This window comes from Phymastichus coffea, unplaced genomic scaffold, assembly GCF_024137745.1.
Source record: "Phymastichus coffea isolate CEN01 unplaced genomic scaffold, Cenicafe_Pcof_1.1 PCOF00109, whole genome shotgun sequence".
Classification (NCBI taxonomy): domain Eukaryota; kingdom Metazoa; phylum Arthropoda; class Insecta; order Hymenoptera; family Eulophidae; genus Phymastichus; species Phymastichus coffea.
In genome coordinates, this window is record NW_026706920.1 from 446,832 (window position 1) to 464,486 (window position 17,655).

The window sequence follows — 17,655 nt, forward strand, 5'->3', positions numbered from 1 at the left end:
AGCGCATGTAAATGGTAACTTCCACTATTATATCAGGTATTTTATAACATTCATTTTAATTAAGAGATGTAACAACGTTTATAAAAGTAGTCGGAAGTGATCTAATTCGCTAGAATTAATTTACGAAAAACGTTTGCGAAAAATGACAAAAATAATATATCCTATATTTTTTCATAACTTTGAACTATTACTTTATCATTCTGCTTACTTTAAACATGGTGATAAATTATTTTGCGTTTGCACTTCCCACAAAATTATTCAACTAGTCGTTCTGTCGGAACAAGTTCGTAGAACACTGATTGACGGTTGTGTTACTCATCCTTATATATTCAAGTTTTTTTGCTATACGACCACTTGAACAAATAAGCTTTTGTGGTTATCAACTAATAAGAAATATGCGACGAAGTGACGTCTTCGTTTTCTCGCTTGTTGTTCAATTCTGACGCTTTTAATTTACCTTTTTACGTATTCAATGATTATCTGAAATTATCCATTGAAATGATAATGTACGTTATAAAAGGTGTATACTAAATGAAATGAATATCCTTAAGAACTATGAATTACACAGGTCTACAAAATTTCGAAAAAATCCGGAAACAGGGATCTATCAAACATAGTGTAACTGAAAGAATCTAGCATGCTAAATTTAAATCTAGGCTCAGAATTATTTCATTATATTAGGTTTTTGAGATATTCTAACATTAGAATGTAAAGAAATATTGTTTTTCACAGTTTTGGAGCCTTCCTTATACCGTGAATTCTTATTTTATTGCAAATCTAGAAGTGGCATCAGAAAGAGCAAATCTTCAACTTCAAAAAGCATTACTTCATTTTTTAAACTGATTACGGCAGAGATATCGTTCATTGAAAAATGGAAAATTTAGTTTTCAAATATACACGTAATATATGGGGAAGAAAGTTCGTATATGTTAAGCGCATTTTAATAAATCGCATGATAAATTCAGATTTAGATCAAGAAAATGAAGCTGTGGTCTGCTATTTCATTTTTGGAAAATTTGTTTCGGTAATCACGTGTATACTTGAAACATAAATTTTTTACTTTTTAATGAACGATATCTCGGGTTGTAATAATTATTTTCAAACAATTAAGTGGTACTGCTTTAAGTAGAAGCTTTGCTTTTTTTTGAAGCCATTTCAATTTTTGTAATACAATAGAAATCATGATATGAGAAAACTCAAATTTAAAATATATTTCTCATAGTACAGCATTATAATTATAGGCGAATAGCTATCATTATTAAGTTTAATCATTACTTAATCTTATGTAGATAGTTGAATCAAACGTTTTAATATTTATTATTATTTTGCTTTGAATTAAAAAAGCAATGGTGCTTTTATTAAAAGTAATCAGTTATGAATAAGGGTAAAAAGTAGTGACCAAAGAAAAAGTATTAATAAGAATATAAAGAAAAGAAATAATAAGTCATAATTATTTCACGGGCAGGTTAACGAAAGCACATTTATTACGATTTATATTTACAATTTGAGCTTGCCCCATCTGCATCTTATGAGATAGACTCTTACAAATACAATGATGAACGCGGATTATTAATGAAATTTTTAATACATTATTTGTTTTACTATAATGTTACTAATGACTGTACAAACGTATAGAGATAAAATATCGCTAATACAATATCAAATACTTGCTACTTCGTCGTATAATAGCACAAAACTTAAAACTTTTTTCAGGCCGTATCGGCAGATACATTTAGAGGCAGAACAACTTTTTGATTCTACATGATAAATACATCGTATGTATTTTATTTCAATCCATTAGGACATATATTCATGGTGTAACAGAATTAGTCACACGCGAGAGTACGTGAATTCTTTTCTACTAGTAATTGAAACACGCATTCAGTCGATTAACAATTACAAAGTTTATTCCTCCGAAGAATCGTATTTGAAATATTCCGTTTAGAATTACGCATTTTTAAGACGCAATTAATGTAGACGAAATAATAATGAGTCTCCACGATTATAGACTAAAATTAATGTTAGAATAATTTTAATTGAATGTTTCTTTCTGTTCGCTTGTGATAAATTGATGAATCACGGATTCATTGTCTCGTGCCAAATAAATCATTTCAATAAAAATTTCGAAAGTCAGTATTTTTCAGTATTCCATATAAATCTCAACATAATAATGTAAATCAGCTTTCATATCACCAATAAACTCAATTTAAGTAATTTAAAATTAACAAAATAATTTAACCAAGTAAGTAAACTGTCGGCAATCGCTATCACCGGAACAAATCAACAGATGTGCTATGAAATTCGAGAGATAAATTAAAAGAAGTCTTATTAAAATATCCAGTTTTACCCACCAAATCCGAAAGTTCGCACATTGCGTAATCGCCGTGTCAGGCGTCGATAACGTAGAAAAAAAATCGCAAATCACAATAAGACTCTTACTAAATCATTGTCATACATATACATTTGGTATTACTTTCTACGCTCGGTATTATTTTGGATAGTCGTGTGAAAATTCAACACGATGAATTATCGATCGACGTTAAAATTTCTTTTGCCGCGCGCGCCCTACATGGCGCTACCAAGTAGACAACTCGCGCGCGCGAACGAAAGATCGTTTTACATGATAGTTTACGTGTACATCTTGAGTATTGTAATAATTTAATTTATTTTCCCTAACTAGTGGCTTGTTCTGGCGTCTTATTACGCGCGAGATTCCATTAATGTAGAGTGATGAGTTTCGTTTGAGCATCGCGACGTGATATACATATATTCAGCACGTGCTCGTTTGAGTTTGTCGAGACTATCTTGATTGAATTCGAAGATCTCGATTTTTAATGACAATCGTCAAATATTATTCAACGTTGATTCAGAACTCGCAAAAAATAGTTAATTTGAATTTATCGGGAAATTCCACTCTAACTCGATACCCGCTGTGTCAAGACAGTTACCGCGGCGAGGAGAAACAACATTTAAGGTTTGATTTTGTTCTCTCGATAGCTGCTTACTTGTATAGTTGTAGAGCGTGATAGATGTACAATAATGAATGTATAATTAGCAAAGGCTTCGTTACTCACATATAAATATTGTCGGGCGTGAACACTAAGTAAAACAAAATATTGTCCGTCGATGAGTAAAAGATAATGATATTGTTAACTTGTATTTTTAATCCTCTCAAGAAGTTTAAAAGAACCATGGACAAAACAAATAATACATCTCGCGACGACTCTATTATGTATTTACATATGTAACGACCGAATGACAAAGTTGGCGTAGGTACGACGAAGCTTGTGAGTGAATTGATGAGGGGGTGGAAGCTGCTGGTAATAATAAGCGACATGACTAGTAATCGCTTGAGCGCCAACAGTGTGCGTACGTGTACTACGCTAAGTTTTCGTACACATGCACGCGAGCAGCGCATTAATAGAATACGAGCTGGATGTGAATGCGGAATCGAAGGTTGAGGCATGGAATCAGGAGGAGGAGCTTTCACGTCCAGTAGTCGCTCGATAGGGGCGCGTACGGGCCGTGGGGGTAGGGTGGCGCGGAAGATGCGTCGACGAGGGATTGCGACGGCGTCGCCGTCGTCCAGTCCTTGTAGGTGGCGGCCGTGTGAGCGTGATGCGCCGCCACGCCCGGGTGCGAGCTTGGATGTGCGCTCAAACTGCGATTCAGAAGTAAGCTGTTGTAGCTTGCTGCTGCCGCCATGTTGTGGTGGTGGTGATGGTACTCGTGCATCGCCCTTTATCGGACATGACAGGACAATCAAACGATTGCTCGAAAGTTGGCAAGGTGACGTCAAGTATCGCATGAACAATTGGCTTACCGAGGATAATGTTGAGTATAATGCCAAGGATCTGCGTAATCGTACACGTCGGGGTGGCTTTTCCAAAACGATGGCGGGAAGTTTCTCGTGTTCATGGGATTACTATTGTCTGAAAAATAACGAATAATTAAGTCGCACTTGAATTGTGAAAAAGGCTAGCGTCTGATGGACATCATGTAATCTCGTATCTTGATGGAAATTCAACCGACCTTTCAATTTGTCTTGAGCTAACGCTCGTTGGAAGTGTTCCTCGACTTCCGACGCTGCGTCGCCTCGGTAATGAGTAAAAACTACGCAATTCGCACTAACGTATTGAGCTCTACTTTCGCTGTCGTCTGAATCGTCCGCGCCAGCGTTGCCGCCGATCGCTGAAATGTAAAAAAATAACTTTTTACATTTAAGAATGACGGTCATAGCAATAAACAAAGGCATGAACTGAAGTACATATATAAAAACGCGAGCTTCTCTTTTTTCGAACTGATAATTTGACGCGTACAAAAAAGGAGAGAGGGTCGGATGTCATGGCCGTATCCGAAGAGCCGTGTCGAAATTGATTTTCCAACGCTTTTATGCCACTGACAAGAGAGAGAAAGAGGTGGGGTGGCGGAGGGCGAGGGAAGGGGGCGCTAAAGTCATTTTGCAGGTGCACGTCAGCTCGAAATTAATCATGCGATGCTTGTGTGCTTTGCTATTATACGAGGGTAGCGCCCGCGCAGTCGACGCTCGAGAGCGCATATTCATTACCCCGTGTACCAGTGACATTAATTATTTACTCTTAAATCTTTGGCTTATTGCTTTTCATGATCATTCAAATTTATCGTGGGTGCATTTTTGGATTGAAGCCTTGAATTGAACAAGGCAATAGCAATGACTAACATGCAAATGCATACATTCAAAAGCTCTGATGGATTATAAAAATTCCTTTTCAAATATGATCTGTAAAAACGTAAATCATGTAGCTTGACATTACTTTTGTTGTACTTATAAAGTAATCAGAAGTTACTTTTCGGAATATTCGAGATTATTGCTGCGTAATTTACTTGTTCGGTTATAAAAGGAAAAAATTGTGGAAATTTAAAAAAAACATTCGGTAACATGTAAATGATTGATCTGTGTATACTACGTCTTTGTATATTTTACTATTAATTGACACGCCCACAAAAGATGAAAGTACATATTGATATATTATTTCACAGTGTTATCTAACTTATTCAATATATGATCGAGAAAAAGCATAATAAATGGTGCCAGAGAAAGATATAAAAATATGAAAGAGAAAAAACTATATTTTCAAATTAAATCTAGCCTGAAGAAAGAAACATTAGCTTACCATCGGTGGACCTATCATCATCAAGGTTCCGTGACGACTGTGCGGATGTGGTAAGTGGCGGTCGATGCTGTGGTGCGGCAGGTCTTGGTGAAGCAGGACTAGGTGCCGAACCTATGGATCCTGCGCTACTTGACTGACCCTGAGGAACAACTCCGGTTGTTGCTGCAGCTGCCGCTGCTGCACTTGACGCTGCTGTGGCTCCGCCGACGGCTGGACTGGCACCGCATAACTCCAAACCCGATGTCTCCAGTCGCTGGTTGACATTGATCTGTAATTTCAAAATTAATTTTTTGCACATCTGATGAGGATCTTTAGTTGTTTAAATCGTTACAATTGTTCATTATGAATTCTATGGCTAACAGGTTGTTCGAAGCATCAACTTAAAAAATTTCCTTCTTTATAAAATTAAAATTAATTAATTTCTGTAGGGATACATTTGCATAGAAAAAAATTCGAAGTTTAACAACAAATCATTGTTCCATTCATCCTTTTGAAAATATGCGTCGTCGTGTTGATACATCAAAATTTCAGTCGTGTTTAATATGAAGTTGCTTTCACATTATATTTGCGAGGATTATACAGCATATATTTTCGCTATGTTCACGTAATTGAAGCGGGAGTTTTAACGAAGTTAACATTTACAGTAAACAAAAAACGTAACATAAAACAAGCCAACTACTTTTGTTTTATTCTCAATAACAGAAAAACAAGAAAGTAAATAGGAAATGGTTATGTCGTGAAAAAGTCTATTATTGTAAATCCGCGCAAGTTTCGAAGCATTACAATCACGAAAATAAAAGCAAGAAAGAAAAGAAAACCTCGATAAAGAAATAAACTAAATAATAGGGACATTTTTCGTCGGGCTAACCAGCATCGGCTCGTTAATTGATCTGTATGCCACGATACATTAGAATGTGTGTTGGCGGGCGAAAAGCCGCGCGCAAGCGGCAGTTTATTCTAATTAAACGCGCATACTCGCAATACCCCCACGAGGACTATCTATCACAAACAATTACAAACTTTCGACGTGTCTCCCACTTCATTACATAAATTATCGCGGAGAGGAATCGGTGCAACGAAATAACACGACGCTGCACTTTTGACCCACGCTGAACTCTCAAGAGAGGCAACGCAACTTTTTCTTTCTATGCATCGATTGAACTTTCACCGACAAATAATTTAATTTGCAGTAGGACTGAGGCAGTTCGATTATATGAACATGTGCCTAGGTTGTAAATAACCGTCCGCTAAAATTTCCGAAGATTCATCTTTCACTGGAGTTTTAACTTTTGCGTACGTATACATATACTTGCGTGCAAATATATCAAAGGTCTCCCTCTCCCTTCTCTCTCTCTCTCTCTCTCTCTCTCTCGGGTCGGCATCATTCCCCTCATATATATGCGCGACAACTCACCCTCTTGTGAGGGTATATATGCCTGTCGTAAAATGGCGTATAGAGGCCGAGGGCGAGCTGCATCACCGCTATTTAATACGACGAAAAAAAATTCTTTTTACGACCAAATTTTACGCAATTTACCATATTATCATTTATTATTCAATATAATAAATGACTGAAAAGTTTGTTTAAAAAAGTTAATGTTATCCTTTTTTTTAGAGGAAGCAAAATAAACAAAAAAATAAATAAATAAATTTTGTCAAAGCGTTATTCATGAAAAACAAGAAATGAAAAAAAGCACGATTACGTGAAAGCGAGGATATCATCAAAGACGATCAAAGTTCTGCAATTCGTATGCTCAATCGACTTAACATGTACTATTTAAAAATAGAACTAGGCGACCGTATTGAATTGTTTCAAATCAATTGATCCTTCAATTGAAAATGAATTGTTTCACAAGCCTACTATTCAAATAACCAAATACGAATAAATTCTGTTGTATCAAGATATTATATATAAATAAAAAACGAAAGAGCTCGAGGACCATTGGAGCGCCGAGGGAATAGGCGCCGAAAAAGCTCTCTAGTGAATCCATCCGGGAAAATTGCTGAGATTCCCGAGGCTTATTTACTCCTTTCCAATCACGAACCGAGGCGCGACTGGCTGGTATGCTCGAAATGAAACAAGCCGTTACGAGACGTGCTTTAAGAATAACATCAGCAGCCCGTAGAGTGAGAGAGAGAGATGCGCCAACTTTAGGTTTAGTGTGCAACGCCCCTGCGATGGATGGCTTAGCAAAGAAAAACAGAGACCTTTGACCCCATCGTATGATATATATTGCATTTTGCAAGCTCACAGGTTTATCCTTCTAGAATGAAACTTTGAGCGAATTAGCGTAGAAACAAAAGTCGAAATTTAAGGCGCTACTTTTCAACTATTTGCAAACATTTGTTACGGTCAAACTGTATATATTTACCGAAAGTTATTTAAGGCATACGTGTCTTTTACATACTTTAAGAACCATGTGTTAACATTTAAGAAGAAGCAACTATGTATATTAGAAAAATTGCGTCACGTCAGCTCCTAAAATTTTATTCTTGAGATCAATTATGTGTAAAGAGTCGCTCAACAAGCTTTACAGATGAAATTTGTATGCATACAGTATTTGAATATTGAATGGGTCTGTTAATACGTATCTGATTAAATGAATATAGATATTCATGGAATATAAATTTCTGGAAAGTTTTGCTTGTGGAACATTATAATATTTGTAATATATACGAAAGGACTGTTGAACATGGAAAAGTATACTGTAAACTTGAGCGAACAGGAGAGAAAGAAGCAAATATCAATTCCACTGCAGCTCTCGTGAATAATGCACCTCTGAACTAATCTCTTTTCCAGCTAATTACGATAAAAGCAACGGACAATTGTAGAGATAAGGATCGAGAGAAGAATCATCACATATCCTCCGCGGCGTACTCGGAAACACGCCCATCGCATTTGCACGCGTCATAACGGAAGCTCGAAGCACGACGATGCATGCATAGCTGATTGTGTGGCCACGAGTCGTTCGTGCTTTGCGCGTTGCCTGCATGCGTATCACAAATTGCATGGTCCTCTCTCTCTCTCTCTCTCTCTCTCTCACCGAAATCGCAAATAGAACAACGCCGGTAATGCGCAAATGCTTTGGCGGGTCAGCACGACGCAGCAAAGGCATTCCCAAACGTACGCCGTGCCCTCGGCGCGAGCATGTACGTGCAAGGGATGAGCACGCGGTATAGGCGAGGATTAAGAAGCGAGATAAACGGACCTATTGTCTATGTGTGTAAGTGCACCTGATTTATTGCATGTGAAGGAGATTCAAGGTGCTGCGAGCGGATCGTAATCGGTTGTATTCGCGTCTTTTACCTTTTAACGCCGACGTACGCGCGAGATAGGTTAAAACTGAGTTACCCCGCGTATCGCGCAGTTATAATATTAAATGCTAGACCCTCGACAAGATCATTTATATTTTCCTCCGTGAGCGGGGCTTACTCATTTGTATACGCACCTGAAGGGAAAACCACACCAACATTTAATATAAGATACAGTGATTATGTATATATACTATTTATTTTTCAAGTTCAAAGAGCGTGCTGCTCCATGATTATTTTAATGGCGTGGTCTATACCAGAAAGAGAGAAATATTTTTTTCTGTAGCTGTAATGGGACCATATGTTTACTGATGTACCTTTAGGGAGCGCCTTTATAAATGTCCAGTGTACAGGAGTGAAAATATTAGTCAGCATACGATTTTACACATGCGCAAGCGTCATTAAATAAAACAGTCTTGGGGAACTACTCGTAGATTTTTTATTTTTCATCGTGACGAATAGGTCGTTCAAACGCTTAATCTGATGAAATATTACAGAACGGCGCTCGATCGATCCGCGTTCTACAATACAATTCTACAGATAAGTCAATATCGATTACTTTCTTTTCGACTTTGGACTGAAGTTAATAATGAAATACCTGCGATGGACAACGCGTATCTTTCAACGAAAACATAACAGAAATTCAGTTGTAACGTTAAAAAAAACGTCTCTCGATCTAATACAAGAATAATTCAAATGATAAAGTAGCCCGAAACGATGCATTTCTTACACGGAAGTTTGATTAATTTATCATCAGCGATAGCGAAGCAGCGCGCGTTTCTCTGTGTATCTAACGAAGAGGATGGAAAAAGAATATATAAACTTTACCGCGCTCCGCAGGGAAATTCATTACGGCACATTAGCACGCATTTTTGCTTAATTTCCCAAAGAGCGTCTATATACTAAAGAGATATATCACCGTTGATCGCACACGACGATTATGCATATGGGTATACTCCATCGAGCATTAATTATATCCTCGTGGAGTCTGCTGTATATGCGAAATGTAAACGTACGATATTAGACGTGGCAATGCAGCTGTGTTGACTAGCACGCATGAGTGCGCAAAACCTTAGCCAGTGTAATTAATTACTTTTTCAAACTCATCGAATAGTCGAAATATCAGGATGCGTAACGCTGAAATTGAACATCAAGTATCATCTGGCAGCACATTTTTCAACGAACATCTTTAATTTACGACTTGCCTCATTCGCGGGCGCAATCGAGCATCGATCAGTGTGTACTCGCGAGAACGAAAAAGAACGACGATAGATATTTAAAGATCTCGCTGAGGTGCGTACGCGTAGATAATTCAATTGAGCACATAAGCGTCTCTCGAAAGTATAATCTGGCGGCTAAAATCAACAAGCCACTAACGCGGCCGCTGCAATTTCCAGATTTTAAAGCACGATCTTCCTCAGCCGTCCTTGGGACGCGCGGCTTATCGTTATCGTTGGAAATCGATTGCCGCTCTTTCTCTCTTGCCAGAGTGCAGATTAAATCGCGAAGAGTTAGTTACCGGCGCGGTGAGCGGCGGCGGCACGACAATGTGGTAATTAATCGAGAGACGTGCACAGCTCTTCTCCCTCCCCTTTTCTCTTTTTTCCTCGCTGAATATTTCTATCGTCCCCCCCCCCCCCTCTCATTCCGCTTGCTCGCTTTTTTTCTCTCTCTCTCACTCGGTTTCCCTCTCTCTCTCTCTCTCTCTCTCTCTCTCTTTGGTCCAAAGAGTCTATAGCGGCCTCTCAAAGCATTCCACCGTACCAAGAGATTGTTCTTCGTTCTCCCTCTTTCTCTCTCTGGCAACGCATGTGAGAACGACCCGCGAAAGAGAGAGAGTCAAGCCAAAGGAGCTACACACACTCACACATACGTACCCACACTCAGGTACTGTATATATACCTACACGATGACACAAGATCGCGAATTCGGTAGCTGCGCCCTTCTCAGAAGTCATTGGATCATCAGAGTTCGCACGCGTCCATTTCACTGATGACGCAACCATGGAATTTCTCTTACATACAGATGAAGAAAAACTTGACTCTGTCGGCGAAACCCTTTGGATCACCGTGGAATTTTTGCCATTTGATCGAGAAATTGGTAGTATGCCTGGCCCTGTGTGACCCTGCACGGAATGTATTTATTGTTGCGAGAGGAACCTTGTCGTGAGCTTCGTGGCTTTGTATTTCGAGTCCATAGAAGCCCATCGAATGTCATCTTTATCACTTTAATTCGTGCCTAATGAATTCGAGTCTGTCGTGCATGCCGAAGAGCTTTTGCGTAGAGGGCAAAATATTTTTATCCACGTGGATGAGCATAATTAGTTAATACGAGAGAAAATCTGTTAAAAAACTTTCATATCGATGTTAAGCAACGCGCGTCAAAAAGCGCAAACGTGAATCTTTGATAATCGAAATGTTAATGAATAGTTCGTCGCGGAGTGAAATCTTGAAAAATATACGCGCATGCGGAAGTGTGCCCAAGCGCTCCGTGCGTGCAAAGTGACAAAGGCGTTGTTTATCGAAGCTGCATGGCCAAATTGATGCTTATTGCCTGATATTAAATATTTCCGCCGTCTATTTTGGCGGCAAACAAAAAATACAAAAAAAAAAAACAAAAAACAGGCAAGGATGAGAAGAGGGCAGGCGACGAGAGAATTCGAGAAAGACTAACGAAGAGCTGCCGCCGCCGCCGTCGAGCTGCAAGAAAAGGCACATCGAAGAAGAACACGCGCGCGATCGAGCGGCTCCCTCGAAGAGGTAGAGAGAGAGAAAGAGAGGGATTGGTAACAAGCTACCACGCTGCTCTCGAGTATCTCGCAATTTGTTTGCCGGACACGGCTATTCATCGGCTCTTCTCTCTCTTTCTCTCTCTCTCTCTCTCTCTCTCTCCTACTATCTTCCCAGAAAATGAGCTGCTGCTGGCGGAAGGCCGTGAGAGAAAACACCCGCAACAGCAGCCAAAGAAGATTCGGTGAACGAATTACCGTTAAGCGATCATTAGAGGGAAATCAGAGTATACACGATTAGCACGCAATAAAAAAAGTAAGCGAGATAAAACTCGAAAGCTCTCGTGGGACACTTGCTCGGTGCAGTCGCGAAGCAGTTATGTATATGTGCTGCGAATACGAGATTTTGGCGTGCAGCAAGTGGAGTTGACGAGATTTTTAATGGGCCAGTTTTCTTTTGGAATGGAATTTTCGCAAATGCACGCAAGGGAAAGTTTATTTCTCGGAATTGTCTTATCAGGATGTACCACGGAGAGCTAATGCCCGCAGCAGATTACAAGCAAGAGCCAGCTGTCTCTCGTGGTGAAAAATCAAAGATATCGGGCATCCGTTGACCGGTCACACAATTCAAACTCGTCGATGACTGTCGATTTGATACGATCGAGATCGATCGGATAGGCCTGCGCCGTCTGAAAGAGGACAATCGAAAATATACTTGGACTCATAGGAGCTGGAAATAATGCAAGCGACACTCGATTAAACGAGGAATCCGTCGGGGCAATAAAGCGCGAACAAAGCGATAGGGAGCGAGAGGGCAATCCCCGCAATTGAGACTGTCCGAAGCCGCGGCGACGTGCAGTTGCATGCGCAATCCTTTTCGACAAATGACAACGAGATCGTCGGGGCAATAACGCTAGTGTAGCGCAGCGCGGGCCCTTTCCTTTGTGCCGCTCGCGCGCACTATCTGGGCTTGATTATTCACGCGGGAATGCAATTTATGGGAGGCGTTTTTGCTGCGCCGTCCGCGCCTTTTCTGCCTTTTTCCCTTGCTATATAACACGAAACACACAAACCCTCCGGCCCGCCGCCTCCTTCGGCGGGCTACTCATCTTCGCGTGCCCGCTTGCGTTCATCTGTGACGCTTTTAACGCTACGCCCGATCTATAAATGTCCCTTGATAGAACAGCCCGCGCACGCTCAAATTCCACTCGCCTGAAGAACGATGCACAGCCAGGCAGCTTGTTTTCTTATCGATTGCGCTTTCGTTCAATGGGCTTTCTTGCCGAGTCTAATAGCAATTTATACCGCGTGGCTACGTATCTTAGCCAGTGCGTATATCTATCGAAAATGACGAGGAAAAAGGGACCAGAAAAATGGCATCTCGCGACACACTGTCGTCCGATCGGCGCTCGCAAGCATCACCAAAAACTGAATGCCATCGTGCGCACTGCCAATGAAAAAGGAGCAGCAAGTCGGATTGGAGCAGCATATAACAAATAAGCGCAATGTCGCGCGCGCAGAAAGCTGATATTCAGCTTGCATCGCCGTCTCGCAGCTTGCTGTCCCCAAGGGTACCGACGCGTCTCCCATTCTCCCGAGCCTCTAAATCAATTAGCGTTGCGCGCAGTTTTTCACTCTCTCGCATGGGGTTTGTCTGCTCTCGGCCGTGGGCCGTTCACACGGCCGCGGCCGCATAGGTAGTAGCCGGCGTGACGGAGCGTACAGGACGAAGGAAGAGAAGTAAGAAGAAGTAAGAAGAGAGCCGAGAGAGAAGAGCATACCGGGCCTCGTTTGCATTGCATGTGCATATCTGCGCTGTGTTCCGATTTCGGATTCTTTCGCGGCTAACACTTCATTTGGCGGCCTCCACACCGCCGCGATATTTACTGCCGAGCCTGCAGGCTGCCCTTACATAACGCGCCAACAATATCCATCCTTTTTCGCATTTTATTCTCCTGCTCGGCTTCCCTTTTGTTCGGAAGCTTCGAGCCTGCGCGAGCTTTATAATGCCTGGACTTTTCAGCGAGTACATCAAGTCGTCTGCAGGTCAACGACTTGCACGCTCTGGCAATTTGCTGCTGCTGAATATTGTCTTTTTTCGCGATCAATTAGGGCTCAATTAGCACGTACTCGTTAATTTTTTTCCATCTTCCATTTTGATGACTAGTCACTCAAGCTTGCCGGCAAAAAGTTGAAGCAACGTTGCCATCCGCCATCAATCTTCCCGATCGAACTGTCAATGCAGTTATCATGCCAGCTCAGGCTCAGAATAGCTCGGGGTGACGGAAACTCGGAGGCCAATCAATCCGCGGTCATACGTTGAGAGTCGGTCAGCCGCGACCTCGGTGCGCCTGGCTCATTAGTTGAAATCGCGAGCAGGATACGCAGAATACGCAGCGCCGAGTCGGTTCGCAATGAGATTCTTACGAGCGAGCCGCCTCCTCGCTTCTTTTACTCTTTCTCTTTCACTTGTTTCTCGCTACCGCAATATGAAATCGATGGCATCGCATTGCCCCCAATCGCGTCGTATAGACGGCAACGAGGCTACGCTTCGCGATATATCGAGGACTTGTTACATAATTTAACGCGACTCTTTCACCGCCGCCGCCGCCGCCAACGTTTCAATGGCACTACGCACCACCGCGCGGCCAGCATAGATACATTTATACATACACATCGCGGTCGCCAGCAGACAGAGATCTCGTTAAGGCCGATCGACGTAGTGATATATTAATATTGGTGGAGGTCGACCGTGCCGCGGAGGAGAAGAGGGCGTCAGTTCCATCTGTTTACGTTGCTGCCTTCCACTCGCGAGCGCAACTTTATGGAATTGCTTCACGAGGAATTCGTTGCACTCCGTCTCCTGGCTGCACTATCCGTTGTGTGCGTGTAGTGACAATCGTTTGCATCGACAATTAGCTTTTGACGATTCCTCCAGCTTGGCTTTCCAAAGATTACGATAACCGCGTCAATTGCGTCGGCGTTGACGTTTCCATAATCATTATCAGGTTCGATTGATCGGTATTCAATGTTTGTCTTCTCGCACTTTTTCTTTGTCGTCAAATTACAAACATGCGTTATCGATAAGAAAGAGTAACGCTCACAGCGAATGTTGATTGAACATCTTGTTTTTACAAGTCCCATTGAATAACCAAGTTCGCGCCAATTCGAATGATGACTGTGTTTGCGCAGCCGATCTCTCCGCCTCTCGGATTGAGAATTTTCAAACACGAATTCATCGATCATCATTTGAAAGGCTAATCTCCGCTACAGATCCTTATCGTCAAATGGATCGCTGCCTGACTCCGTATACATACATATATACATACGCACACACGCACACACCCTATGCGCACACTCGAGGAGAAAAGAGAGGAGCTCGTCGAGGGTGGTGAAAAACCGCAGATACAAAGTGGAAAACCGAGGATGAATTATTTGCTGACATTTTTCAGCTTTTCAGAAGAGTACGCGTCATTCCGCAAATCGTTCGGATGTGCCTCGATGACGACTTTATGACTTGGTAATTCATTTGTTCTCGCGCCGTAGCAAAAAGAAGCTAACCAAATGTAAGTATTGCTCGATGGCATTCTTCGTAGAGCAAATAAATGCCTCGGCGTCCAGCTGCAAGTTGACGCTCTCTCACGGCACACGTAGCCGCGTCGCGTCCCCTGTCAATTCCAGGCCGCGTATACAACTTGTAACAGCCGCACGAGCGACTTGTCGCTCTCTGCAGCGCTAAACGCCAACCTGACAGACTACACGAGTCCACGAGTCTTGCCATGGCTACCTGCCTCGTGCCTGCCTTTCCAGCATATAACTGTAAAGCTCTATTTGATTTTTCTGTCAACAGGGCGATAGCTTTTCTTTTTCTTTTTTTCATTTCCCTGGTTGTTTTTCTGTCTGACATATAATACTTCATTCATTTCCATTGACTACTTATGTATGCATATCAAACTCCGCTTTTCAATACAAAGGTGTATAATGACAGTTACACATGGATAAATCAATGAAATGTTTGACGATAATATCGGTATTGATAAGATGATCGACGAAAATAAATTATTCAAATGAACTAATTAACGTATTTTGTAAAACTTTGAATTCTCACAGAATTTACTGAATCTGACAGGAGAAAAATATTTCTAGATCAATTGCAATCTGACAGTTATAAATGTCACAATGACGCAAAGGTCCTTTGATCGTGGCCTTACGCGTTACGTCAATTAAAACTGGCATATGAAAAATGCAACGTTTTTTTTATCATAGAGCGCGTGATGATGTTTTTCATTTTTCTTTCTAAAATATTTATAAATTACTGCGAGTAAACGATTTTACGAGAAACCCGTTCAGATGAAAACATGAAAAAGTTTAGCTTTTCTATAAATCTAATTTCTAATTCGACAAAAGAAATGCGTATAATAAGTTTTCGATCGTTTCCAATAATAACTTTATTTTATTCATGCTGCCTTCAATTAAGTCGATTCAGTTGACGAGAAAAATCGCCATAGTTTAGCATTTTAATTGTAGTTCATGAGTTTAATGACAGATTACTGATCGATGGAGCTATGAATAATGTAAATAACATCAATAAATGTATTATTAATCTACAACTGCTTTCAAAGTATGTACTCTTACTATTTTGAGTATGCTAAAAATATGTTGAAATTATGATTCCTTTCGTGTAAATTGTTTAGTTTCAACAATCTCACCATTAAAGATTTTATATCAGTATATTCTGTTGTACTGAAACTGATAATCGTGGAAAATGTAAGGTCAATGCTCTTCAAGAGCAACAATTGATCATACCAATGTTATGTTTTATTTCTTGATGACTCATTTAATTCCAATATGAAAATGGCAAAAGCTTCAAAATTGTCTCACGAATGAAGCTGAAAAATCTCGATCAAAGCGACGCATTCATCGCTCGCAACGACGAGGCTTTAACCCTCAAAACGAAAGAATCTACGAGAGCGAAGCAAGCGACTAAATAATAAGCCATTGACAACTCATTGGCCTCGGAATTTCCTTTCGCCGTCATAATAATAGAACCACGGCAACGGGAGGGCTGTACAAGCATAAAACACGCGACGACGTATTAGCAGATTCCGCGGAATATGCCGATAATAATTTTCGCATAGCTTATAATAGCAAACGAGGCATTAACTCGTGCGATATTAATTTCGCACGTTGGGAAGAAAACATGTTTTCATTTGCGATAAGTGTACACGCACATGTATATAATAAAACTAATAAATAAACACTGTGGCGACGAAATTTACGAGATGGTATATACGCCTGCAGGCTAGTCGTCCGACTGGACTCGACGCGTGTAGATCGGTCTGTAACAAACATTTAAGGTTGATTTCGTCGGCGGGTAAATATATAATAGGTTGATAGGTGAAACACCACATAAGAGAATTTTCGGCTGTTCCCAAGAGAGAAACAGAGAGTTGGAGAAAGAGAGCCAACGGTATTGGAATGCCGTAGCTTTTCGCGGATCATTATTCACTCTCATAATCTTTTGTCTCATCTCCGGGCGCCCGTGACATTGTCGAGGCTGACAGTGACGAATCGAAAAATCTCCGAGTCAACCCTTGAGTCATTGGCTCCTCGCGCACCTACGCGCTGAACTATATATACCGTCATCCCAGACTGGAATGCGTTTAGATCGCTCTTCAACATTTCATAATCTTCATCTGACTGTCTTAAACATAATTTGTATTTCAATTCGATTCCGCCTCATTTTCCTTTTTTTTTCATTCGATGCCGCGACTTCAATGGCGAAGAAGAGGACGATTGCGATTATGTGCCTGACTAACTCTCGCACGTAGCTATCTTTCCATCGGAATACATCAACAAGGTAATTTTTCTTCATTTTACGCGGTGATTCGACACAAATCGAAAGATCGTAATCGCGAAATGTGTTCATAATAATCTTTATACATCCCGAGTGACCATTCCCATTTGACATTTTGTCTTACAGGCAAACGCGTTCCCAGGATAATATATGTACATGCAACCTATTGAATTAGACATGTTGCGTTTCTGCATTTCTAAGAACACATTGATGCTGCCCCTACTAATTGATGAACCAACATTCGAATGACTCTGCATTATTTCAGTGAAAATGATCGGCTGTACATCGAACGGGTTTGTATGTATCGAAGACACGTAAAAACTTGTGGATTTAAAGTCGGCGTGCACAGAGCTTTTTTGCAAATGTGGTACGAATAAATTCCAACGAGCTTGTAAACATGTGGCAGCCGTCATTACTATATGATTTACTCGGTCTTGTATAAAGGCACCTTTATGGAATATCAGATATGATAAATGCTCAAATGGTTTTTGCCCAAGCGAATACACGTGATGGGATTATCGGTTAGCTTTCTTATGCATAACATTTGATATTCAACGCGAATACGCGATTGCTACTTGCTGTTACACGCGTAGAAAGAAATTGCA

The 17,655-nt window shown here is 40.7% G+C and overlaps 1 protein-coding gene across 1 annotated transcript in view; it reads right to left on the reverse strand.

Moving 5' to 3' along the window:
- Window positions 1–1,470: 1,470 nt before the first annotated feature.
- Window positions 1,471–17,655, reverse strand: part of LOC131670361 (protein vestigial) — a 47,341-nt gene continuing 31,156 nt past the window's right edge. The window contains exons 2-5 of the mRNA XM_058945898.1: window positions 5,154–5,421; window positions 4,033–4,191; window positions 3,824–3,932; window positions 1,471–3,739 (exon numbers count right to left, since the gene is read on the reverse strand). Of these exons, the coding sequence (XP_058801881.1) occupies window positions 3,487–3,739; window positions 3,824–3,932; window positions 4,033–4,191; window positions 5,154–5,421 (789 nt within the window). The 3' untranslated portion in view covers window positions 1,471–3,486. The remainder of the gene's footprint in view (window positions 3,740–3,823; window positions 3,933–4,032; window positions 4,192–5,153; window positions 5,422–17,655) is intronic.